Source organism: Ptychodera flava, chromosome 5, assembly GCF_041260155.1.
Source record: "Ptychodera flava strain L36383 chromosome 5, AS_Pfla_20210202, whole genome shotgun sequence".
NCBI lineage: Eukaryota > Metazoa > Hemichordata > Enteropneusta > Ptychoderidae > Ptychodera > Ptychodera flava.
Window position 1 is genome coordinate 11,475,504 of NC_091932.1, and position 26,814 is coordinate 11,502,317.

Consider the following 26,814-nt stretch of genomic DNA (forward strand, 5'->3'; position numbering starts at 1 on the left):
AATAATCAGTGGGCGGCAAGAAAAGTAAAGTTTTACTGTGGCAGGGCAGGAATTTCGATTTTAGAGTGATGGGAGAGAAAATTCTTGGCAGTGGGTATAGAGAAATGGGTAGGGGGAATACTGCAGTTGATAGTACATTGGGGAAGATAAGGTGATGTCAATGGTGGGGGAGAGAGCAATGGGGAACTTGCACTGTTGTGGGCAGTGGGCAGATCGCAGTGGGCATCAGGGCATGTTTTTTGCATATGCTGGCGGAAAGGCAATTACGAACGGCTGAACTTTCTCTTCCTAATTATGAGGTCAAGGTTAAAAATATGAACACTCTGTATATCAGCTTAAGAAACATGGTTTGTGATGATTTTGTAAAATTGACTGCATCTGATATTCTATTAAGTAAGCAATCAAAATTGGCAGTTTTCTCTGCAGGTGAAAAATATGCATGCCTTTGACAAACGTCTTTACAGTAAATATAAACTGTTTTTAGAGTATTATTATCCCCACTGTGTTTAAAGAATTGCCCAAAGACGCCCATCGCGTTCAGGCTTAAATGACGAACAAAGCCATGCTATATCATGGAATAGTAGCTTTACTACGATCCATTTTCACTTACCATGGTATGACTGCACAGTCGGCCGTCACATCATAAACGAAGTGTTTGAGCCAAGGGGCTTTGACCTGTAAAATCAAATGTTGAAAAACTAAATGATCCCTTATATTTGATGTCTGTAAATCACTACATTCAGCTGTTCAAATTCATATGAGTTATCTGTGTAGAAATAGACATATTAATGGTTTGAGGAAATTCATAGGAATCTCACAAAGCACTCATTTATTCATCTTTTTTCTGTCTTTAATATTTTTTGAAATAGCAACATTTTCAGGTGCTCAGAAATATTAACATATACATGTGTGTGGATATAATTCGAGATCTGCGACACTTCAAATCAAACACAAAACAAAAGTGTTCTATATGCTGAGCGACATAGAACCGGTACCACTATGACCAGAACCATGTAGACATAAGGTCACTCACCCTAACGACTTGTCCCCTAATTGGTTGCATGCTGTCATCACTGACCAATGACCTCGAATGAAGTCCAGTGCAGTTAACAATGACGTCATACTGACCTACAAGCTGTCGTGATTTATGAATAGACCGTTAGATCAGAGAAGGGTTGATAAAGGAAAAAAACTTGTTAAAATAAATCTTCGGAGCAACCAACCATGGTAATCGAATGTTTCAGTTTTCAGCGACAGTAACAATAGAATCTATTATAGTTTAACATTTTTACAACTGAATTTATGCATTATTATAATAAACAGAGTTTATCTATCAACGACAATGGAAATAAAGAATTATTAAGTGCTTTTATATTGACATACTAGGAACATTGAAGAGGACATGATGCTAGGGTCCCATTTTTATCGCGTATGTGAGGACCTGGTTTTCGTAAACAATATAGGGTCACCTATGCCATCAACGCAACACAAAACGAAAGACATTTTAAATGCTTCCCACCTCTTCAAGATTGAAAACATGCTTGTTAACCACCTTGCCTCCTTGTTCCTTAAATCTGAAAAAAATTGAGAAACATCTAGGCATTCCGGCAGTGTTTTGCGAGCCCGAAATATGGCAGATCGTCCATGTAGCCGACACGAACATGAAGTGTCTGTTACCGGCTACCAAAAACTATGAAAAATAGTAAGAGTGAGCTAAAAATCACTATCAGTTTTAAGTTGAAGGTAGAATAAGTCTGTGCTTTTGTATAAAATACTATAAAAATAGTAGAAAGTGAGCAAGTAGCTGAAAGTTAGTCGAGGAGACCTTGACCGCATATCATTTGCATCTCATTGTCGGCTACATGGACTGTGTGCCTGAAATATGATTGTCATTTTCATATGACAAAACTGCTATCTATACCTTCAATAATGATTCACAAAAAATTATAATTCGTTGCTCTCATACTGATGCAAACATTAATTTAACACCCAAAATGGCATCACAAATTTTCCTAATATAAGCCTTAAAATGTAATAAAAGAGCAAATCCATCTTCCATGTTCACATTCTAAAATCGATCAGCTGTTGCTGTTTCAATCCTTTTCGATTAGCTTAATCACAGACTACACTCTTTGCCTTCTAGTTCACATTTATCAGCTATGTGCACTGGTAAGTCCTTTATAGCAAAGTCCGCATTCACTGTGTGGCAGAATACCTAACATCTTGGCAGACAGACACAATGATAGAAAGGCAGACAAATGTAACAGCCACAGATGCTTGAGCGCAGGATTTAAACTGAACAAATCAGTGGACATAGAATCTGCCTAGCAAAGGGCCATTTCTGATACCCGATACACACATTACCACTGGTTATTACATTTAAGGTAGAAGTCGCGTCTTGGGGACAGATAGACTCCCTCTACATTTTTTCTGATCTACCACTTGTAGGGTGTCATTTTAAAGCTCTTGGAGAAAGAAAATCTTTTGAAAGACTTAGTTTTTTGAAAATACAAAATTTTATTTTTTCCCCCATAGAGTTAACACAGTAATGGTGTCAATTTTGAATTTCAAATATCGCAAAATGTCGGGTAATTTGTTTTGCTAGTTCAAAACTTTGCACGGAGACCCCCTATTTGTGGGATTTGGTAAGAGAATGTTTGAAAGTTTCATTCAGGAAGGTTTGAGCAAAAGTTGAAGTCTTTCACTTTCGAGGCGCATACTACCTTAACATGTAGCAGAGGCTAAAAAGCAAATATGAGTTATCATTACCTCCTCATCAGCCAAGGCAGATACATTCTACATTCTGCAAGAAACGAAGTGAAGAATATCCCATACCTGAATAAAAGAAAACGGACAAAAATATAATGAGCAACATACATTTCAGCATTTTCCTAACCCACGTAATACAACTGGGATAGTATTTGTTGGGAAATTGGGAAATAAAACTTGAAACCAGCAAACCTAGCAATTATCATTAAAACAGAGACTTACTTTGCATGTGGATACTGTCTTGATATTTCTTCTGTTGGTACTTGTCTATAGTTGTAAACAGTGCTCGCCCAAAACTCATCCTGTTAGACAACAGAAAGACTGTAAGAATCTCATGATTTGCGCTTTTTGTATACAAATGTCTTTGAAGTGCAAATTATGTATAAAAATATTACCGCTTAATGGAGAATATAGTCAAGTTGTACCGGTATAGATACAACGGATTGTACCAGGAACAATTAGCTATAAAAAAATTCAATTTTCACATGTGCTGTTAAATTGGAATATTTTTGCTCTCAATGAGTGAAATATTGGTAGCTAGATCTTTTGCTCACATTCACTCTGTTAATTCATGTAATGCCGATAAAAGCAAATTTTGGTGCCGTCTGAATAAGAGAATTTCCCAGACCTGAGCTGTATCATTATGTGTAGTAAAGTGAATGCTTGTATATGTAATCAGTGACTTTGTGACATGGGAAATGTTTGGTGGTTGAAATAATCGATGCATTTGATGTGGAGAATTAATACAAACTTTGTGGTACAGTAAGTCTACTTGTGATACTCTCCTGGATGAAATCTGCTCCATCGAAAATGGTATGACTCTGTAAAGATCATGGCAACCGGCCCGTGGTCATTATTTGGCATTAATTGTGGTTCGATGTACTCACTGATGTAATTAAAAACCCGGTTTTCAAAATGTTTTCTACGTCTATAATCCCATTTCCTTAAGGTAGAATGCACCTCGAGGACAGATATTCGGACTCTCAAACTTTTACAATTGTTGGGGTTCATTTTACTGCCTGATTAAAGCTCTTGGTCAAAGAAAACTTTTCACCGGCTTAGTTTTTCGAAATTCAAATTTTTTTATTTTTCTCCATAGAGTTAACACAGGGATGGCGGCCATTTTGAATTTCAAATATCAGTAAATCTTGAGTAATTTGTTTCTCTAGTTCCAAAATTTGCACGGTAACCCCTGATTTTTATTCTTGATTTTGAAAGAGAATGGTTGAAATATTCTTTGAGGAAAGTTTGAGCAAAAGTCTTTCACTTTCGTGGCGCACACTACCTTAAGTAAAATTGCAAATACAAACATTTCAACAGCACCAATACTTACTTTGATGGGTTCTTTGGAAATATGATACGCAGAGAGAGTGGTTACTCCGGCAACAGATGATTCCTCTGTCCTGCAGAGCGCCTCCAAGTGGCGAAAAGTAACTTCTCCCCAGTGCCTTAGTAAAGCAGAAATATTGAGATATTAAAGCAAGTTAAAGGATTTAGTTGATGTCAGCTGACAGAAGGCTGGAACTCATAGCGTCATTTGTTCTTCGGTACAATGCCCAACATACTCTTCGTGCACACAATTAGTTTTTGTTTGTTGTTTTTGTTTGTTTTGTTTCTCCACATTTTCAAAAATGTATTGTTAAATTTAATGACATGATAGACTAATTAGATCTTTATGAAATGATGTAGCAAAATTGAAAGGTAACATTAAAGACCAAAAAAAAATTGTTTCTGGTCCTCGACATTCAGCAAAAGTGATCCGATCACAGGTTTTGGGGTTTTCCCTTCCTCTTTTCCTTTCCTTTTTTATTCCTACTAACAATGCTGGTTTGGCACCATTGACACAACAGTTATTGTCTTTTATCACTGGCTGCATAATACTTCCGTTTTCTTTTTAGCATTTTTGGACATGCAAAGAGGGATATCAAGGATAGCCGCTGATGAGTAAACCCCCAAAACAGCCATGACGTGCAGGTTCTGAAATGATGCACGCGGTGACCAGAAACGATCTTTGTTTGTTTATTTGTTTGTTTGTTTTTTCCTAATACCGCTGGAGATGCTCTGGTGTGTCAGCTGCCGCATGGGGTTCCCAAAATCCTGCAGCGCCATCACTGGTGGTGTTCGGTGAAAACTTGTCAGCCAACACAGTCACGGTGACATTCGGGATTTCCTCCAAGATATTGACGGCCGATGCAAGGCCAATCACCCCAGCTCCGATCACGGCAATGTTACGTGCCATAGTTAATACTGATGCTTTTCCTTTGTTTTCCTTGATTGGAAGTGAAGGTAGTCCAAGGGAAAATGAAAGAAAATATTGAATCGATTAAAACTGACAAGCTGAAAGTTTTGAATTTTCTTGAAAACAAGGGCATCTCACTATACTACTTCTTGCCAGTGAATAATTTATATGATCAAACTAAAACACGATAAACTTAGGGAGCGGTCATTATTTACAGCCTAAGAGGTCAGAGGAATGGGAGTGGGGCTCACTCAAAAATTGAAAGCTACAAGGGGGGCTTGCTCAAAATGTGGAGAGAAAGAAGGGGTTACTCAATTATTTGGTACAAAATAAATTTAAACTCAGATTGCACCATTGCACACATCATGAATTTCTCAAAATTTTTGATGCGAGAGGGCCCGGAGACATCCACCCACCCACCCCCTGTGCTCTCCCCTTGGGGTGTTCCAACAGTTTTACTAGTAAAACAACAAATTGAAGACACCTCTCAGATTGCACCAGACTGCACCATTGCACACACCAATTTCTCAGATTTTTTTCCAGGATCTAGGACAAAACTGAACTGTTGTGAATTCATCCTTTAGGCCTATTTTCACATTTATAAACGTATATTTTAATTGACTTCAGTTCAACAACCATTTTGACATTTAACCATACCATATTCAGGCTTTTCATTAGAAGTTGGCAGCTGGAGAAATTGCACGGCTGGTGATGTTGTACGTAAATAATGAATGGATTAAAAAAAATACTGACTCTGACTGATGGTCCTCTAATATCGTTTATAGAAATGTAAGATGTTTCAAATGACACATGAAGATCGCAAATTTTCAATTCCTGGATATTCTTCGGTCTTCAATCTCTGGCAGACTGAGAACTGTGTTTTACAAAATGTAATTGTCATTGTTTGGTTGTTGAATATTGTGACTCAAATACTGATCATGCAAAAATGTCATAAAAATATCAGTGTTCCAATGTAATTTTCAAATACATGTAGTTTTGCAGAATACATAATAAATTGAAACACCTCTGAGATTGAACCATTACACACATCAATTTCTCAAAATGTGCGATGCAAAAGGGGGACATCCCTCTCTCGTGCTCTCCCCTTGGGGTGTTCTAACAGTTTTACTTAATAATAGTACAAAACAAATTGAAAACACATCTAAAATTGCACTAGAATGCACCACTGAACACATCAATTTAAATTCCCACACAAGATAGGGAACACCCCCTCTGACACTTTCCCCCTCAGCTTTCCATGTGTTCTACCTGCGTACTTTCAAATTCTGCCCAGTAGATATCCTAGTGAAACCCAGTCATGACACCTAACCAAATTAAACAATACTATATGGTTTGGTTATGGCATGAGCTTTTATATCTAGGTTTTTTATGACTTTGAATTTCAGTATGTTGGTTTCACCTTTTTCAACCGTCATGAGATAACCGATCATAATCTAGCGGGGTTTATCAGGATTTGAAAGGTCTTTACTATTACTGTTTTTTGTCAATTTTACAAATACATGTATTGATATTTACTTTTCTAAGTAGGGGTCAGTCAAAATTTCTGTTTAGAGAGGGGGTTACTCAAAGTCGTCATGGTTGGCAGGGGGGTTACACGAAGTTTGTACTCTCGATGAAATTCCTCCGACCCCCCCCCATAGCATAAATAATGGCAGCTCCCTTATATGTACAACTCTTCTTCTTCTACTTTTAGGGACTGCTAAAGTTAATTTCTTCAGTCAGGGGGTTTATAATTCTTTGCAGATGCCAAAAAGTGGCTTAACCCATTCCAACTTTTGAGAATAGGACAACTCCCAAGACAAAGGTAAACACGCACACAAATATGCACACAAATATGCACACAAAATATATATATATATATATATATATATATATATATATATATATATATATATATATATATATATATATATATGAGTTATGTGATTTGAAAAAAGGAAACGTTAATAAATGCACATTTATACGAGTCTAACCGGTCAATTCCCAAAGCTACCTGAACTTTCTCGCTCACTTGTTCATCAGGAATAAAGAAGAAACACACATGGCATTACACGGTGATTTGTTTATGTCTCAGTGTCTGACGTGTGTGGAGTGGCCGTGATGTGTTGTGTAACTGAGAGCGTGTAGCTGATAATAGTAAAAATATAAACAAGACCACATCCAAAGGGTCCAGTAGACTCTCTCACAGCCCCTTCGTTCGCTACGCTGAGCTGAGCTTTGCTCAGCTCAACTGCTGAGGGCAGTATTATGGTCTGAGGTGACGCCAGCGAGCCCATTTCTCCAGCGAGGGGCTGTGAGAGATTCTGAGGGTCCCAGTGGCAGGCCATTGGCAAGATATGACGGGCCATGCCACTCGACCACTGACCGTGAATCGCTGGTAAACTAAAACTTGCGGTTTTGGACGTCACGAGAGTAAATGTTTTTGCAGTCTGTGAGCGATTGAGTTATTCGGGTAATCATAGAGCGGAATCGAGTTGATTTCGGCGCGATCCACCGTGATTTCGGCCGAAAATAGTTAGAGAAGGTAGTTTTGTGCGCGGTCCAAATCGGGACAGCGTCCACCGGATTTTCCTATAAAAAGCACAGGGCGTGGCAAGAATTATTAGTGTAGAAGTTATGAATATGATCAATAAATGTCTTGTTGTAAACATTTTTTCATTTACAAGCCTTACCCGTGTCTAGTGTGTGCCTATTACTTTACCCTAGCTATCTCTGTATAGTATTTCAAAGAAAACAGTCTATTTCTATGTTCAGACAGGGAAAAATTGAAACGCTTCTGCAACACTATTTGTGATTTGTAAACACAGGGGATTAATAGATTGAGTCCGCTTGCGTCCACATACACAAAATTAAGCCATTGTTAATTGCCCTCCCTAATCCCCTTCATTAATTTGTTCTGCCTATCACCAACGCGAGGGCCTATCACCCTGACCAAATACCTCGTTAGCAGCCGTCTACTAAGCTTACCTTATGAGCTGCTAACGAGGATTTGGTCAGGGCGATAAGGCCCCCCCCCCCCCGCGTCAGTGATCGGCAGAACAAATTAATGAAGGGGATTAGGGAGGGCAATTAACAGATATAGACTGTTTTCTTTGAAATACTATACAGAGATAGCTAGCGTAAAGTAATAGGCACACATTAGACACAGGTGAGGCTTGTATAATGAAAAAAGATGTTTAATACAAAACATTTATTGATCATATTCATAACGTCTACACTAATAATTCTTGCCACGCCCTGTGATAAAAGTCAGCAGGGCTGTGGTGGGAGGCCGTATAACGCCGGGAACACACAACACGGTACGCAGGTCTAGACTTAGTTATGCAAATTGCTAAGACGACCGGCCAAGCGATGGAACTTTACAACAAAGTTTAAATATCTGAGCTGACGTACCGATGAAAACGCATTTTCGTTGCATTTTGATCATAATATATCAATCACAATTACACGGGAGTTATGCCCCTTCCCTACAGAAGGGCCGTGGTCTATTATTAGCCCTGCTGCAGTATGTCTCAGTGCATGCTGACAAGTCGTGTTGTTGTCATGACGACTATCAAAATTTGCATACAACTTTGAAAGTGAAACGGGTTGTCAATAGGTAACCAAACTTTTGAGTTTCACTATCATCCATTATACCTGTTTCCTTGGGTATTAAGGTGTGCAAGTATTCACATCAAACGACAAGAAAATTTACTTCATGGGCAGAATCTTGAAAAAATAGCCTTTTCTTGTCTGGTCAACGAAAAAAGATACCCTGAACTAAATATGCATTGGCTACCAGCCATTGTCACCGGGCTACCAACTTCAGAAAATGGTAGCCCAAGTGGACTACCAGGGAAAAAAATTAATTTCAATTAAGCTCTGAGTTACATGTAAGTCAAAAATTACAACGTGCGGGCCTGCATGGATAAAATTACAGTGCGGCCTTTGAGGTACTGTGATTTATGTACAGACGAAAAAAGCTTAAAGTGACGGAATCGATGCCAAGAAAATAACATCTTGTCACTGAAACTTGCCCATCGTTAATGCGACAGCAACCTCAGAGACTGCCATTACAACTTGTTTTACGTCTTACCTTACAGGTTTTGGTCCGCAATTTTTCAAAAATTTACTGTATTACTAATAGTTAACAAGTACATACCTGGTTCTAACAGTGGCCTGGCTCTGTGTCATCGAAAAGCAAAACGTCAAGTCAGCGACTTTGTACAAACTTCCGGGCGACAAGGTTTATCGCGACGACGGGCTGCACGTGTCACTGCCTTGGAAACGCAGCTATGCCAGTCATAGCGCGGTTGACCTTTTTGATGATTCGTATAGATGCAGCTAGCCTACCCCGCCACAGAATGCTGCGTCACCACACCTACATGTGTCATTGCATGCATTTGCTACCAGGCGCCCAGACTCTCTATACAAAATATATAGAGTCGCATAAAATATGTCAGAATAATCTATTAGTACGAGTATTGTTACCGTTAATCATGTTAATAACACGTCAAAAGGAACACACAAGAAAGTACATTGTACCATAGTGAGACATGTAAATGATTGTACTACCTCCATGTGCACACCAAGTACTAGTGCCACCTGACATCGAAAACCTGCAGTTTTGTCTACACTCTCATTCTCTCAATTTAATACCTGAATACTGTCAACACGTACAGGCCGAGTTAGCCGAGGTAACTCGTTGAGCAACGCTACGAGCAACGCGGAAAAGCAACTCGAGTTGCCCGTCGCGTTGCCTCGTTTGTATGGGATAGTCGCGTCGCCTTAAAAACCGACATGTCGGCCTCGTGTACACACTCAGTCGCGTAGACTGAGGAAACCTTTAACCTTTAATATTGCTCAGAACAGTGATTCTGTTTGCTATCATCGATCGCAGCTTGTTAGTACATGTAGTTTTAAAAACTCGAATAGGAACGATACATACTATAAACTGTAAAATATCAACCCATCAATAAGTAAATAAATAAATCAATTTATAGACAAATCCCAAACAACATCGACCCCCTCTATTAATTCTACTTCTTTGGAAAACTAGTGAATCACCTCCTCAATATTTAGTAAACTGCTGAATGATAATTTCTGCAAATGAGCCATCAAATTCTCTGTTGATCTTATGTATGGACTGATATTTCAACGCATCGAAAGCATCGATCAGGCAGTATGTATCATCATGCGCCTCGAAAGTCAGAGACTTAAACTTTTGCTCAAACTTTCCTAAATGACACTTTAAACAATTCTCTTACCATAATAACAATAAAAGTCAGGAGGCACCGTGCACAGTTTGGAAATAGCGAGACAAATCACCCAACGTTTTGCGATATTTGAAATTCAAACTGGCCTCCATACCTGTGATAACTCTACGAGGGAAAATTAAATTTTTGATTTTTGAAAAACTGGCACGGTGTAAGTTTTCCTTTCTGCAAAAGCTTCAAAATGAGTTGGTGGATTAGAAAAGAAGTGTAGAAATTTGAGAGTCCGAATATCTGTCCCCGTGGCACGTTCTAGCTTAACGGCAGGCAAATCTCTTTTTGGAATATTTGGTGGCGCTGAAAAGGGCCGTTTGGTTTGTGAGCGATCGATATGATCGCTGTAAATCAGAGCTTGGAGCCTCTTCTAAGTGTTCCAGCTCGATACCGGGCAAACTGAAACTTTGCTACATTTTCGAAGTATAGGCGTCTACTAATGCAGCTACAGTACCCGAAACATCTTCAAATATGTCCCTAAACTCCATGTTTAACTGAAAGCTAACTCAGAATTCTGGTGTTCCCATAGGGAACCAAGAAATCCGGTTGTTGGATGTTTGTTCAAATGCTTGAAGAATGAACATATCACCTATTTTATGACAATTTTTGTGCACGTTGACCTTAACCATGAGCTGATGATTTACATTTTAATAATTCAATATATTTTTTCATTAATTTCAAACATTATTTGGAGTGTATTTTAAAAGTTTCCCTTAAAAAAATTTGCCACCATTCACACGCTAATCACTTCGGGTTACGTGCTCATAACAGCTTTTGGCAAACCTCCAAATATCGAAGTTATTTTGTATTTACAGTATTTAAAATACATCACTCTGTGCACGTTACCATATCGTCATTTGCTGCATTACTTACTTAATCGATATTCGACGGACATTTCTGCCATTAACGTTTTTGACGACACCCTCTACCAACACTGCAGGGTTGCATTGCACCACTATCTGTCACAAGTATCCTTTATGTTTACCGTGATGCAGAAAAAGTTAAAGCCCCAATACTGCGAATTTTATGCATTATTTTCATGATTTTATTTCAAACCAAAGTTGGTTCGTGTAAATGTGCTAACTGAAGGACGTGTATTGAAGTATCACTGCTCGCTGATTTGGACCATACCTACGCGTTTTTACACTCCCAAGTTTAATAATAAACGAGTGCCACAATCATAAAATGGCGCCCCCACGGAAGAGTACAAAATTGCAGTAAAATTTCCTATATATACACATCGTGATCATAAAAGAAACAAGCCACTAGGACAACACACGATTGCCGACATTTTGTAGTTGTAATCTTTATTTTCTTCGTCACATGATTAGTTTTTGAAGATGGCGGGAAATCTAAAATTATGTTAAAACGTTTGAATTTGCATGCCACTTTCGACACTTATGACAGTGTTATACACTTTAGTTTTTTAATGGGTCTTATTCGAAGAAAACACCTTGGAAAATTAAAGTTGAGATCGGTTTATAGCACGCTCACAGATATTGGGGCTATACTGTAATTCATATTCATGGATTTTACATGTCTGAAATTAATAATTCGCCCCACATGCCACAAAATGACACCATATCAATAGCTAAATTTTAAAGTTTCTACAACAGGAGGCGGCCGGCGTGGCCACCCTGCACATGACCGCAAGCCATATTGTTTTCAGTGTCGCGGAAAAGTTTATGATTTTGAAATTTCTTATTCTGGTGTATGCTTATTGCTGTTTCACTGCGCTGTAAAATTTTAATCTTTAGATAAAATTATATCACAGATTTTTCAATACAGAGAATTTTGTGACGTTATCCTCCAGATAATTACTGATAATGTATCTAAATGTCTCGTATTGTGGCCTCAGATGTTTTCCCTGGCATTGCAAAACAATAAACCAAAACTAGGGTACCCCCTCAAGGACCATAATGGACTCAAGTAAACTTTCCACTCCATAATGTACTCGGCCTCGTATCGTACATTATTTTGTGCAGTTTTCTTTCGTCCATTATGGTCCGGGAGGGGGAAGATCATTTTTCTGTAAATATTGAATTATTAATAATTGTTAGAAAATAATAATTATCACTTTTATATATATACTGGCATTAAAATCGAGACGGGAGGGTCATGAATTTAGGGGAAGACCACTATTTCTTATGCGCTATGCAAAAGTTTGTGGGGAGCGTCACCATTTTCCACGCAACCAGTTAATTTTTGAATCGTACGACCCGGCCCCTGTTATAGTGTTAATTCTGTCCCAACCATTTGTTACCAATCAAGCACACCCTTATAGCCATCTCAACATGACAAACCTCTCTCTCTAAGAATTTTCGAAATGTCCTTCCTTAATTCGATCTGTACAATTATTTAGTTTGGAGTTTCTTTTCTGTTGATTATCACGGACACATGTCTAAGAATTTTCGAAAATGTCCTTTATTAATTCGATCTGTAAAAATATTTAGTAAGAGTTTCTTTTAAGGCAAGATTTGAAAATGGCGGGAAATTTAAAATGAACAAAAATCTGTTCAATTTCTTGCCTATTCTGCTACAAGCAAGCGTTGTTTAGGCACAGTTAATGACTATATCGTTCAATTTGCAAATTGCAATGAATGTCTGAGAAAATTGGAGGTCACGGGCCTTTAAGAGGTCTGGAACAGGCAAAGTATTGCTAAGCCACTTTCACAGGTATTGCTCGTGGAGCAAACACTAAACGTTTCCCTGTGACTTGATCATAATTTATTCATATGCAATATGTGTATTTGATTGCACGTATCAGAGAAGATTGTGAATACATTGGAAATTGTTGTGGCTGGGGAGTCATCATAGAGAATGGAATCTCAATCAGATTGGAGGAACCAATCAGAATACAAAGATTACATGTCAATCAAACCAGTCTCGGAGAAGCAATGGCAGTGGCCTACAGCATTGTAAAAGACCAGTCCTCCCCCGAAGAATTTTTTGCAAGCCATGTGCTGTACATTAAGCAGGGACATAGACTTGTATATAAATGTATATCCGAATTCATCTATGAGGGTTGCGTAACTTTGAAATAAAGTCAGTGATGTGCGTGTGCTAAGAGATACATTCTTCACATAATCAAATAATGAAATGTCTAAGGCAAAAAAAGTATCTGTATAACGTTTGCTGATTTTTTCAGTATTTTTGTTTGGTGTAAGTGTGTTGTTTTACTCTCCATAGGTTGACATACCAAGAATTACAGCAATTACATGTATACACTGCATTGTTATTGTGCGCAATTAAATTTTAGTCCAAACTGAGATCAGTAGTAAAATAAAGGTGGTCAACTGTGATTAATAAGAATTTTACACCCCATTTTATTCATTTATCTACATGAAGCGAAGGAAAAATTAACCATCCATGTAACTAAAGTGTGACCCTGACCTATATATGAACTCACGCACGCGCAACAGGGGTTTGACGCAGCAGTGCATTGTCCTGAACTAAGCGGGAAATTCCCTGCTGAGTCACACACAACATGTTTATACATGTACGGGAAATTCCGTGTGAGTCATCACCATCAAACTAGCCTATATAAAGGAGCTTTTTTTTTTACCCCACGTTGTCAGTCAGTCGCGGAGTCTAGCTGATGTTGAACACGAAGTTCCTATCGGTACGAACTAAATTTCATATCCATTTAATCCATAATGTCTTAGGTATCTTTCCAGAGGTGGACTAAATCCTTCTTGTTTTTGAATTTCTAGCGCCTGATGAAATATGTTCTGAATAAGTTCTGACCCCGGGGCCTCTGTTGTTGCACCTTTTTCTTGTATTTGTGTAAGCAGCTGTTTATATTGCACATAATAATGTTTATACTTCTCTCTTCTTTTTGATACTCCTGTTTTTCCCTGTATCACATCAATAATAACACCTGGTATAGGAGTTAAAGCTAAAAGAACTGGAACTGTTGGAATTGCCGCTATTACAGCAGAACTTACAAGAATTCCCTTAGTCACATTAAGAGCCATATCAATTCGACCCATTAATTTGTAACTTCGTCGATATGCAGCGCTAGTTCTTTCGATATAGTCGGCCAATTGTTCAACGCTTTCAACAACTGAGATGTGCATTTTTACTGTATATGTAAGGGGGGATAAAAAATAATTGTAGTAATATAGAAATACAATATGGCAGAAGGAGGAGAAGATATACCACTCCAGGGTTTAGATGATGTAAATGTAAATGACGATGATGATGCTACTGCTGAAACAACTTTTTCCTATGATGATGATACCTTTGCAGAAGCCGATTCTTCCCAGGCCGTCTCAAGCGCGCGGAGCCCGCAGGTGGGTCGTTTGACTGAACTTAGAGTAGATAAAAAATTAAGAATGGCTAATCAATTCTTAAAGGAGAATAAAATTACTGATCCGGATGCACTAAATGTATTGGCTACGGAATCTGAGATTAGGGACGAAAAGCTGTATTATAAAGACCTCAAGCTGTCTAAAGACAGAGGAGGTGGATTTTATAAGCTAGCCACATTAAGGAGTGAAAAAGGAGGACATGCATTTATTAGAGAAGTATTAGGAGGTCGCTCTAGCGCAGAGCCCGAATATGTGAGTCGTACATTGTATTCTGTAGATGTGGAAAACGATAAAATACCGGCTGAGAAGATGACACCAAAAGACATGGGTGTATACAAAGATAAACTGACATTCTTACGGCAAGATGCTTCTGGTAATGCAGATAAAATACAAGCTTTTGAAAATAAAATCGAACAATGGAACAATCTAAACCCAGAATATAGAGCTATTAATGATGAATTAAAGATTGCGAATATGCGTATTAGCGAGCTTAACAATGAAAAAGTTAAAATAAGGCTAGAGAAAAGAGAAGTTGAAAAACAGTTAAAGGAAATTCCTGAAGATCACACCCAGGAAAAGAAAAAGCCAAGAAACTACTAGCTGAACTCATAACAAGAGAAGCTAAAATTGTTGATCGAATTGAATACGAACATGGTAAGATCAGTGAGGCACGTGAAAGTCTGGCTACGACTAGGTCTCTTCGTGATGTAATTTCCGATCCAGAATTGTCACTCAGGCTGAAGCTGACAGAGTTATTTAAACGAAATGGTATTACAATCGCTGCAATACTGACTGCCCTTGGAATGACAATATCAACGATTGCCTTGGCTGTGACTAGAGGAGGAGGAGGAGGGGGAGCAGGAGCAGGAACTGGAGCAAACGCAGGAGGTTCAGGTCCGCCCAAAGTATATACAAAAGCGAAAGAAATTGTAAAGCAATTTGGCGAATGGTTAAAAACATTGGCCGCAAAAAGTGCTGCTGCAATACCAGGTTTAATCGGTTCCCTCGTCAGTTTTCTATTAAAAACAGCAGGATCGGTTGTCGGATTTGTTGGAGAACAGCTATGGATATTTTTAACTGGATTAACATTAGTCATTATAAATAAAATTATGTATTAATATATCACACTCCCCTACAGCATCGACATGTTTGGTGAAAAGAATATTGCAAAGTTTCTTTCTAAAAATAAAGACCTGTTTGGTTTCTCTGTCGAATTGGAATGGTGCAAACTCCGACGAGTAAATCGACATATACTTCGAGCAAATCCAGGTGTCCGACTCAAAGATGATAATCTGTATCATAACATATTAGCTTTCGTGAAGGAATGTCAAAAGACTAACTTCTTTAAGCGACTAGAATTCATAGCTGTATTCCAGGATACTGAGGATGACCAAGAGGCTCATCATCTCCAAGAATATTGGGTTCTTCGATTGATTCGCGACACAGGCAATCGATTTATCTTTCAGGCAGACGGAAATATTTACGTAAAGATGTGATTTTTTCTTCTAAGTCATTATATACACGAAGTGAAACTTAATTTTCTTTATAACATGTAATTTCTTTTTTTTTCTTCTACTATATACATTACACGAAAAATGGGGTACGATAGAACATTATCACCGACTTTCACCAACCGAATACCGAATGGAACGAAGTCAGAAAGAACTCATCACGTGATTGCTCATAATCCAAGTGAGGCAGATCCAGGCCAGACACTTATCATACGATGTCCAAAGTTAGAAAGCGGAGTACTCTTAGTTCCAGATACTTTCGACCTGGTTTTTGATCTCGAAGTAACGGGAGATGAATATAACCGAGTAGTACAAAATGTTGCAAAAAATTTGGTGGAGCGTATGAAACTCACATTTGAGGGTCAGACACTTTCCGATTTGAGTAAATATAACTTTATTGAATGCTATCGTGATCTCTTCAAACATAAAAAGGAGAGAACGAACATGACACTGTACGGAATTCAGAACGAAAATCTAAGAAAATTAAGAAGCGGTTCGATCGATGCAGATCAAAACGTCGTGGGCGATAAGTTACTTTTCGACACATATAAAACAAAATATGCTATTCGTCTCACTCACCCCCTAATAACAGGTCATGGAGTTGCATATCCAAAAGCGTTAGGGAGTCATATTGAATGGGAATTACGTTGGCACCCGCCCCCCAATTACTTGTCAGTAATCAGGTTGTTACAACCAATTATAAATTAAAAACATTCAATGGAATACGAGACAATTTCTGACCTCGATCTCGCGAGGTCAACTGCTGGTTATTACAACGGTGGAAAAGTTACCTTTACGAGCATATACATTATTTTAGAACAATCCCATTCAAAGAATCGGACACGGTTATCAATGAAAATATAAATGTACCACGACGTAGCATTAGAGGTATCGCTATACTCTTCACTAAAAATCAGAATCAGACAGAACTGAACAGTGAACTTTTCTTTAACCCATCCATTGAATCTGTGTCTGTATCAATCGAAGGCATTGCAAATAAAGTGTACGCTCAGAAGATGATACCAAGACAATTTTGGCGAGAGGTGCGACGGTATTTTGCTGAAGATAAAGATTGTGTGAAATTGATATAGATGAGGCCGATTATTTGAAGAATAAATTCTGTCTGTTTATCGATCTGCGTAGCTTTAAAGATATTGAGTTTCATGGAAATGGTTTAAAAGTAATGAACACAAAGGACGGAATTCAACTTGAGATCCTGAAGAAAGATGCCTCGTGGGGTGGCGATGACGCTCACAATGATAATATATTTGCCCACATTTATGTTATCAGTGATGCCCTGGTCTCTATTGAAAATAGTAGATTAAAGTCTTTACAATTTTAAACCATGACCCGTCATTCCTATCGGCCATGTTTCTGCCAGCCATTCGCCCGTGTCTGGATTGTATAGCTGCACACGTTTGATATCATTTGGCGCCATCATGATTTTACTGCGCTTTTCACTACGGATTTCTCCAGCCTTTTTCCGTACAAACTGTACAAACTGTGCCGGCTCCGGCTCCTTCCCAGTTTCAAACAGATCTTTATAATCTTCAAAGTTCAAATGTTTTCTAACACAAACATCTTTCACCCCTTTATTTTTTTTCGTCTCGGAAACGGGAGTTCGAAAAGCATACACTTTCGAGCGTATGCCGACAAAATCAAGAATAGGTTCACCATTCAACTCATCTTTAAATTTACCTATCACTTTTTTATTAATCTTCGGAAAGTTGGGCCCACTCATCCCACTAGTATCGTACACCGACTTCTCACCATTCTTTTCCACATCTTCTCGGACTATATCATTGAAAGTTACGTCCGGATCCGGGAGGGGCACACTGTAAATAAAACTATCAGTATCCATGTAGGCTAATCGTATTCCTTTGAACCGCTGTCGAAAGTAATTGTAATGCGTCTCATACATAAGCAGCTTAGAAAGTTCCAGTACTGCGGCGCCGATGAAAACTGGTTTTACATATTTATGCTCATCCGTTTTCAGTTCCAGTAGGACACTGTCGCAGGAATCGCCATCCTCTTCGGAAGTTATGAAAGTTATATGTTTCATCTTTGGATTATACTTCTGAATCTTTTTACGGCCACTATCCGTACCGTTCCAGTCCGAAACAAATTTAAAGTCTCTGTACTTTCGAACATCTTCTATTGTCTTACCGAACATTGCATTATTCATCAGCTTATAGAAATTCTTTTCAAAATCTGTCCTCCCCTTTGTCCTCATTTTAGTGTTAAAGTCAATATATTTCGCGAGACATGGAGCCTCATCGAAAGCAAGCACCCGATAAATCTTTTTCAATCTCATTCCCATCCGAAGATAGAATTCCAGCAACTTGTAGTGTAAGACGTATCTCTCTCTATCCATCACACTTGTAATCAGTCGACCGCCCTGCCTCGGAAATTCATAGTGATGCGGTGCTAATGGCAAATCGCTGTGTTCTTCATGTAATTCGGGGGATATTCTAAATCTACTTCTAGAAAACTTGGTGGAAAGGTGGAACCAGGTCCCCACCCTCCGGCTCCCCCCGCTCCGCCGGCGGCCCATCCTCCCACTCTTCCATCGTCATCCAATGAAGTCCGCCCGTAGGCATTGCTTGACTCATTGCCCAGCCGTAGAGATTGTTTGCATCGAGATATTTTATTCGGTCACCGGTTTCTCCGGATCGTAATTCCCGTAAGCAGGATGATTTGTCTGTAAGTAATGAATATTACACTGGCTGATACCGCCTCGAATCCCCCTCTGTACGAATTTCATCTGCTCAGCATCTTGAATGAGTTTAAACTTATTACCCGTGTAAAGTAACATAGCATCCCATGTCAAGCCGGGCGCTGACATGTAATGGGCCGGATCTAACTTATATGCTTTTAAACATGTGTCACGGAAATTTTCGAATATATTCGCAAGAAGGAGAACGTCCGTCTCACAATAGAATTCCATATAATCACGAATCGTCTTACACCCAACTTCGTCCCATACTCGCAAAGCATGTTCGTAATCGGACTCTGAAATCCCCTCTTCCGTCAATTCGCTATAAATTCCCCCTTATCCGGAGCTGGTTCTCTCCCAGTCTGTCAACCGAGTCTAAATATTCGTAGGGGAAGAAACCTTTCGCCCTTTGAATGTCCGGTACGAAAGTGGGGCCGCCGTCCACCCATCCTCCGGCACAGTTTTTGCCAACTTCGCCAATGACCCCATCATCAACTGAGCACTGTCCATAAACTTTATAGAAAATAAACGTCTCTTTATCTCCCTCTTCCCATCGACAACAATTGAGGCGTGAAAAATAAATGTTTTCGAGAGGCCCATAATTCCACCATTGCTCGTCTTAGCTATTATATTTGGCTCTTGTCCCCCTCCATCTATTTCATGTAATTCTTTCAAAATAAAAGAACCATCGTATCCCTTGAGGTTGTGAAAGTAGATAGGAATGGTTCTCGACGGGCGACATCCCTCGCAATAAAAAGTCGCCTCCTCCTTCACTACTCGGTATCCTGCCGGCTCTCCACATGCAATACAGACTGGATCACATCCGTCACGCTGGTAATTAGATCTATCTTTCATCGGTATTATTTTCCAATAATACGATTTCGAATAATACTCGGCCCGTTCTTTCATATCCTTCAGAAAGTCTGTAACACAGGAGAGACCTGTGAATGTTCTTTTACCATAAACAGTGGGTCGGCCCGGGCCTCGTTCCGAAGGATTCGATCCTCCCCACCCCCGTTCCACCATAACATACGAAAGACAAATTGGAATGTGTCGGCCGGTCCCCTTCTCAATAATTGCCTCAGTATCTGCATAGACGACGTAGGGGGCGGGGACCTTCTTCCGATGTCCTTCGAATTGACACACTTCCTTAGGAAAAACTGGCTGGGAGTCGTCTGTTCCACAGTACACCTGATGTATTTCTAATTCTTCTGTTGACTTAAAACCTCTTTTACAAACCATACAAATACACTTCTGTCTGCGCTCATTCTTTCGATTAGTACGAGAATTACGAAGGCGATTTAACGCAGTAATTGGTACATAGTGGCACCTTCGGGACGCATCTTCACCGATTATCAGTAAGATATTTGCTATTTGATCGCCTTCGGCTCCGCTACTATATAACACAGTTATGTCGGACGGGGGAGTGGGATCATTTTCGTAGATCTGAAATACTTGAAGTTTGACCCCTGGATTTTGCTGCTCGAAGCGCCTGAATACAGTCATATCGGCGGGCGTGGGCGTGGGTATTCCCTCCCAACAGTAGTCAGCCATAAATGGGGCGTACGTATTCCATTTTCTCCTTACCTGACCACATTTCTTTTCACGAAACTCGGGATCGCTCAACTTTATACTTGCTACGACGGCATACTGAAAACAATTCTCAGCCCCCACCGGTAGAATAAGATCGCTAACACAATGCTTATTTTTTAACCATCTGGGAAGTTGAATCCCAGCCCCCGGGCCAGCCCCGAGTAAAACTTCTACTAGAATTACTTCAAAATTAAGTATCTCCTCGAGAACGAGACCAGAACCTTCAACATTTTCAATTGTATCAAGCATAAGGTCGTAGCAATCTATTAATTGTTGCCCCACATCCGCCCCTCTTACATCTTTTGTGTATGTATCTTTTAATTTAACATACAATGTACGCGGTTGTGTATTACCAGTTTTCGGATCCGATAATTTGACTTCCATTTCGGTATAAACGGAGTACATCTTTCGTTCTTTGACCATACCTTCAATATCCACCAGCTCCCCGATATCCTTGACTCGCTTGACTTCAGGAAATTCTTTTCGTAAAACTGCTCCCTTGAATGCTGTATGTAATTGACTGGCCATAATAATCTTTATGATATATACTATCCTAAAAATTTTTAAAATGAAAAAATAATTATTCTATGATAGGTCATCAAAATCCACTATAATATTTTTGTCAGCATTTATTTGTTTATATATCTCACCTAATCTTTCTAAGTCGACTATTTCTTCCGCATCTTGAATTTCTGGTTTATTAGGCGCAGCACAAAATAACCTCTCAACAGTGAAAGAAAGAGCACGCTTATTTAATCGCGGTTTAAATGCTAAGAATTCTATCTTACTACCTTTCCTGATATTACGAGGTACAATAGCAGGATTTTCTCGGACTGGCAATGGGCTCACTGTTTTAAAAGCACAGTCAATTTCTTGAACCATATCAATACATGTAGCGAAATCGTGAGCCCCTCTCCCTCTTTTAAACTGAAATTTAAAATACGCCACTGGCTGCGCCCCGCTCCCTCGCTTCTGATACACTTTAGATGGATTGTAAAATCTGCAGGTCGTTCCGATAGGATTCCCTTCGGTGACGGTTCCGATAGTATTCTTGGAGTGAGCGGCCAGGCTTAGAGCATAACTTTTAGCAGTAGATGCATCGAAACTTTCACCTAGGGTACGGAATATTATTAAATCAGTAAACTTTTGAAGACTCGGTTGCCAACGGACACACACCCCATCACATGTAGCTGGATCTTTAGAACCATATTTAGGTCCGATGTTGAAAACTACTTCTAGCTCACTGTCTACGTATATGAAAGGATCTACCAAAGATTCACCAAATATGAGTTTGCCGTCACTGATTTGAATATTCTCTTCTCCGGTTTCAAGTATTTTTATTGCAGTTGAAATAGAAAGGATTGTCATTGTCTTATCGTATATATCTTAATAAAAATAATTTAAAAAAATTTTTTTCTATGATATAGTATCCTAAAATGTCATACATATTCATAAATGGACCAACTGGAAGTGGTAAGAGTTACGATGCAGTAAATTTGGATCCGTATCACGTACCAGAATTTGACACTAGTTTTTCCAGCAACATTGCCGACTTTTATAATGGGCGTGTCGTTGTTTCGATTGCCGATTTTCAGAACCAGTTTATAGAACATACGCTTAGTTTACAATGTCAGGCTGGGAGGGCCTCCCCTTCAGAACACTACATTATTTGTGACTCTTCCATAATTCAACATCTGACTTTTTCTCGAATCCGGGGCGTGGCAACGGAAGAAAAAAAGATTGTTTCTAGAGCATTTGACCATTTACCCAGTTTCATTATCATATTCAAAGATATGCCCTGGGATTATTGCAGGCGGAATGTGTTGACTCGAGCCAGGTCGTACGAAATAGCCGCCTTAGAAGAACTAGAAGAGATTCACAACAAGTTCAAACAGACTTTCTTAGAAATTTGTAATGACTACAGACTTCCATGTTTGGTAATTCATCAATCTCTTACGCCTTCCCTTCTCAAGAATATACTTAATCCAACAATTGATACCGAGACAGTCGGACCAGTAGAATATCCACGAGCTTTTGACTTTGGAATTGCATGGAGCGGCGGCAGCCAGGGATTTTTAATAGACGGTTTCAAGGAGGAGGAACTTGAAAAAGCGTACTTCCCACCTGGTCAAGAACAACTAGAACAACCTCGAGTGTCACTAAAGAACCTACACAAACTTCTTAACGCTTGTGAATCTGTGTGTGCTTATAATGCTTCGTTTGACCTACGAGCACTTGACATTATGAAAAGGGGGGACTTTGAAGTTACTTGTCTATGGCTCATGTCAGTTGTGTACATTATACTTCAACCAGAACTTATCGATAAAGCTGAAAAAGGGGGACTCGAAAGAACGGACTGTGGTAACATGAGAAGTCGTTTTGAAGATCTTGCAAACTTAATATGTTCAGGAACTGAGATACCACCTCATCCACATACTGCCGAAAAAGATGCAGTAAGTGAACATTACTTACGACAGTACATGATAAATACTTGGCCAGGTGGGGGGTGGAAGTGGGGTGGTAAACTGACACTTTCGGCTTTCAAGAAATTAAGACTTTTTCCATGGTACTTATTGAATAACTTTCGTAAATACTTACGTTAGTACTTACGTAGTACTTACGTAGTACTTGACAAGTACCAGCACAGGAACTTACGAAGTTCTAATAACATTTTCCTCTGGCTCCCAACTATTGAAACTTTCTGGATAACCTTTCCATTTTATCAGATAATATTTCTTTCCTCTAATTTTTTTCGTCTTCAAAATTCGTTCTACTCTGTACAGCTCGTCCGAAAGGGCGCTCTGAAGTTCATCGGAGTAGAAAGTGCCGAGTATTTCCTCTCCATTCAGATCTTTTATTTTGTAAACTGGTGGAGTTCCCAAGCCAGCTGCGTACACAACTTTTGAAACTACGAAAATCTCCTCTGTCCAATTGGTAAATATCCTTTCTTGAAAGTGGTCTTGTATTTTGTAATTCGGACTCGTTCTCCCGGCTTGAATTCAGGGTTGGCTCCCCGGCTGCCAACTCAGGACCGAATAGTGTATAAAATGCCTGCCAATCGTTCTCCTCTGTTACGTCCCTGGGTTTCATTTTATACTTCCGTGAACGGTGTTATTGTAATTCTCAAGAAGTTCTGGTAAAATAGAAAGCCATTCACGTGTCTGTCTGTATGTAAAGTATTTCCACATCATCGTCTTGAGGGTCCGATTAAAACGTTCAACAACGCTAGCTTTTTTGTCACTGTAGGTGTGAAACCAGTGAATTCCCACCTCCTCCAACCACCCCTGCATTTTTCGGTTAGTAAATTCCCGCCCCTCATCTGTCTGAAGTTTGTCGGGCCTTCTCCCGGATTTCTTAATCACATCTTGTAGCGCCTGTAACGTATCATCAGCCGTTTTTGACTGTATCGGCCTGGCCCATGCATATTTACTGAGCACATCGATTACTGTTAGCATGTATCGAATGTTACGATTCTCTTTTGCGAACGGGGGAGGGAATTCCACGAGATCCGCTTGCCATTGAGAGTCTATCGATGTTACAAAAACGCGCCGGCCGCCCGAACCACCCCCACGAGTACGAGGTACCGGTTTATGTAGATTATAAGTTAGCTGAGTTTTTAACCACTCCTGCACCTCTTTCTTAGTAACGTGGAGTCCGCTGGCCCGTGCTGCGTCATACAATTTTTGTACACCTCCAAAACCAGTTTTCGGGTTGTAATATAATTCTCTAAGAGTACCTTCGGGGGTGCCTTCGGCTTCAGCTTCCATAATTGCTATATTATACGAAAAATTTTATGTCGTACGGATTCCGTAAACGAAATACTAGTTTACTGAATGGCCTACTTTTCAATTGCTTGATTAGGCCCACGGCTTCCCGTTCTGACACCTCCATTCCATATTCTTTTATAATAGTTTTGTTGTCTATCTTGTTCGGTGTGTAAAATAGTACTAACATCTGTATGTTTTCCCTAAATGGTTTACTAATACTAGTATATTGTTGAGTCAGAACCCAGACAGATAATCCGTCATGTCTTGCGCTGAAACCAAGTTGGACTAAAACGTTACTGCGCTTCTTCATATCTTTGGACGAGGCGCAGTCATCGAGGATTATTAAAGTGTTCGTTCCAGCCCATTCTTTATGCACGTAGGTTAATGTATCATCCACTGCATCGAGTCCGACTGGAAATATAAACACATTATCATCGGTGAAAATGAATCTTCTATTATACGCTTTATTATTCATGAATGTTGGGCAAATGAATATCACATATTCGAATTTCCTTAAGTACGGACCGGTGAGGAGGTCCAACATAAATTCTGTTTTGCCAGAATATGTCGGTCCAGTTATAATCATGTTGAATGGTGGGGTTACGTATATTGACATTTCCTCTGGATCTATATATTTAGTGACTTTATTCCAGTACCTACAATAGTAATGAATATTGCTAAAGATAACAAACCAATTTTACCATATTCGTGAATAGGGTCTATGCTGGTCACGGCTGCTGCCTTCCGTTCCGAAGGTGGGGGGAGGGCCTTCGGGGACCGAATCCGAGTCGTGTCATTGTGAGGTGACTCTCCGGGCTCATCCTGCCACTTCACGGGATCCTCCTCCTCCCCTCCTCCTTCCATCTCATGTATAGCACTTTCTCGAACTTCCGTGTTTATATCACCATTCACCCCGAAGGTCATGGATTCTGTTGCGTATTGCAATTCATTATTATAACCCGAGATTGCCGGGCCCGAAAGGATGACCATCTCAGACGGTAAGAGAAGTAAATTGGGCGAAACGGCCATATCAAGTTTGACACCAGTATTCATTATTGTGTCTTGATATCGCCTATAACTGATTACTTTGTCTGTATTGCGAATTTCATCTTCGAGGAGAACGCCGAATTCTTTTCGGACTTGCTCTGCACTGCCAGTATCACCTACTATGGTACTGCGAATATTTGCTTGTGCACCGAGTATGCAATATACGTAGGCTTCAAGACTTTCGTTGAGGCGAGCTAGACCGGCCTTTGTTAGTCCCGAGTCTCCCTTCAGAGGGATGAAACTATTGTATTGTCCCTCCGATCCATCATTTCGGAAGAAATAGTAGTGCGGTCGTTCTTTGTCGGGTAGTACATGTTTTTTCTTTCCAAAAATGGTATGTGTATAGAAAACGCCTCCGTCGGAGGAGAGGAAAAAGTCCCGACCGTTGTATATCGCTTTTGGCTGTCGAACAGGGCCACGATTAGTGTAATATTCATATCCATAACCAAGACCTTTATTTTGGCCTTTTCGATATCGAAAGTCGGACTTCGTTGGACTTATATTTCCAAATTCTGTACATAGAAGTTCATATTGGACGAGATTGTACGGATTGTCGCCCGCTTTGAAGGTGGGGGTATCGTCTGGAAGTGCAACGCCCATTTCATGAAGAATACGACGTATTGTAAAATATACATGGAAACGGCAGAATGATCGTATTTGCGGAGGAAATTTCTTATCGACGAGATGGGCGAATGATATACCGCAACCAGTAGTGCTACACCATACAGCGAAATTCAGTTGCTGGTCCCAATATTTCATATGCGGACTGCCCAGCCAGACATTACTTTCTTTCGCTGATCGATGAGTGATTACGTTATCTTTAAATATATCCCGTGGATGAAAAGTAAATTTATCTGTCGGCGTTACATATATTTCTAAGTCCATGAGAATAGGTTTTATTCCCCCGTCCGGTTTGGAAGGAATATCAGAATGCTGTACTGTTGGTATGCTCGTCTTATTCAATTGAAAAGCAACTGGGAATAAGTCTGTACTCATTATTCGTGTTTCTATATACATATAGATTTAAATGGAGGAGAATTTTCCCGGAATCCCTGTCGGAATCATACTAACATTCCAGACTATGTTAATACTTTATTTCGGATTCAGGTTTAAACGAATTTTTTATTTTTTACTAAGAATAGATAACATACTGCAAACAATGGAGAATTTAATAAAGTCATCGGCAGCGGCAAATATGGCAGCGCATTCCGAAGGGGCTTCGGCACCTTCGGCGCCTTCGGACGCTCAATCCATAATAGAGACAAAACGTGAAAAAATCTCTGTGTCATCGCAAGTGGTCAAAGTAAGTTATTTTTTGGTAAGGAGTTTACAGTTAGAGAAGTGGAAACGTGGAACGATAAATTCATAACACGAGCCTTTAAAGTCTATGAAGCGAAATACAGTTCTCTATAAGTGATACCATCACTCAAAGTTTCATAGATCTAGGAGCCCGTGCAATAGTCAGGTAGTTCCAATCGATGACCGAGATAACTATGCCACTGATCTTAAAAAGGATTTTATTCTAAACAGTGAAATAAAACGATTATCAGGGCGGATAGGGTACACATGGGGCCCGTGATTGCTCTAGTTTC

At 39.6% G+C, this 26,814-nt stretch overlaps 1 protein-coding gene across 1 annotated transcript in view; it reads right to left on the reverse strand.

The window, feature by feature from the left end:
- The window catches only part of LOC139133008 (D-aspartate oxidase-like), a 36,339-nt gene that overhangs the window by 4,780 nt on the left and 4,745 nt on the right, over positions 1-26,814 (reverse strand). Inside the window, exons 2-9 of the mRNA XM_070699352.1 lie at positions 9,171-9,432; positions 4,818-5,038; positions 4,103-4,217; positions 2,992-3,071; positions 2,770-2,835; positions 1,520-1,574; positions 1,034-1,135; positions 611-675 (exon numbers count right to left, since the gene is read on the reverse strand). Coding sequence (XP_070555453.1) covers positions 611-675; positions 1,034-1,135; positions 1,520-1,574; positions 2,770-2,835; positions 2,992-3,071; positions 4,103-4,217; positions 4,818-5,008 — 674 coding nt within the window. The 5' untranslated portion in view covers positions 5,009-5,038; positions 9,171-9,432. The remainder of the gene's footprint in view (positions 1-610; positions 676-1,033; positions 1,136-1,519; positions 1,575-2,769; positions 2,836-2,991; positions 3,072-4,102; positions 4,218-4,817; positions 5,039-9,170; positions 9,433-26,814) is intronic.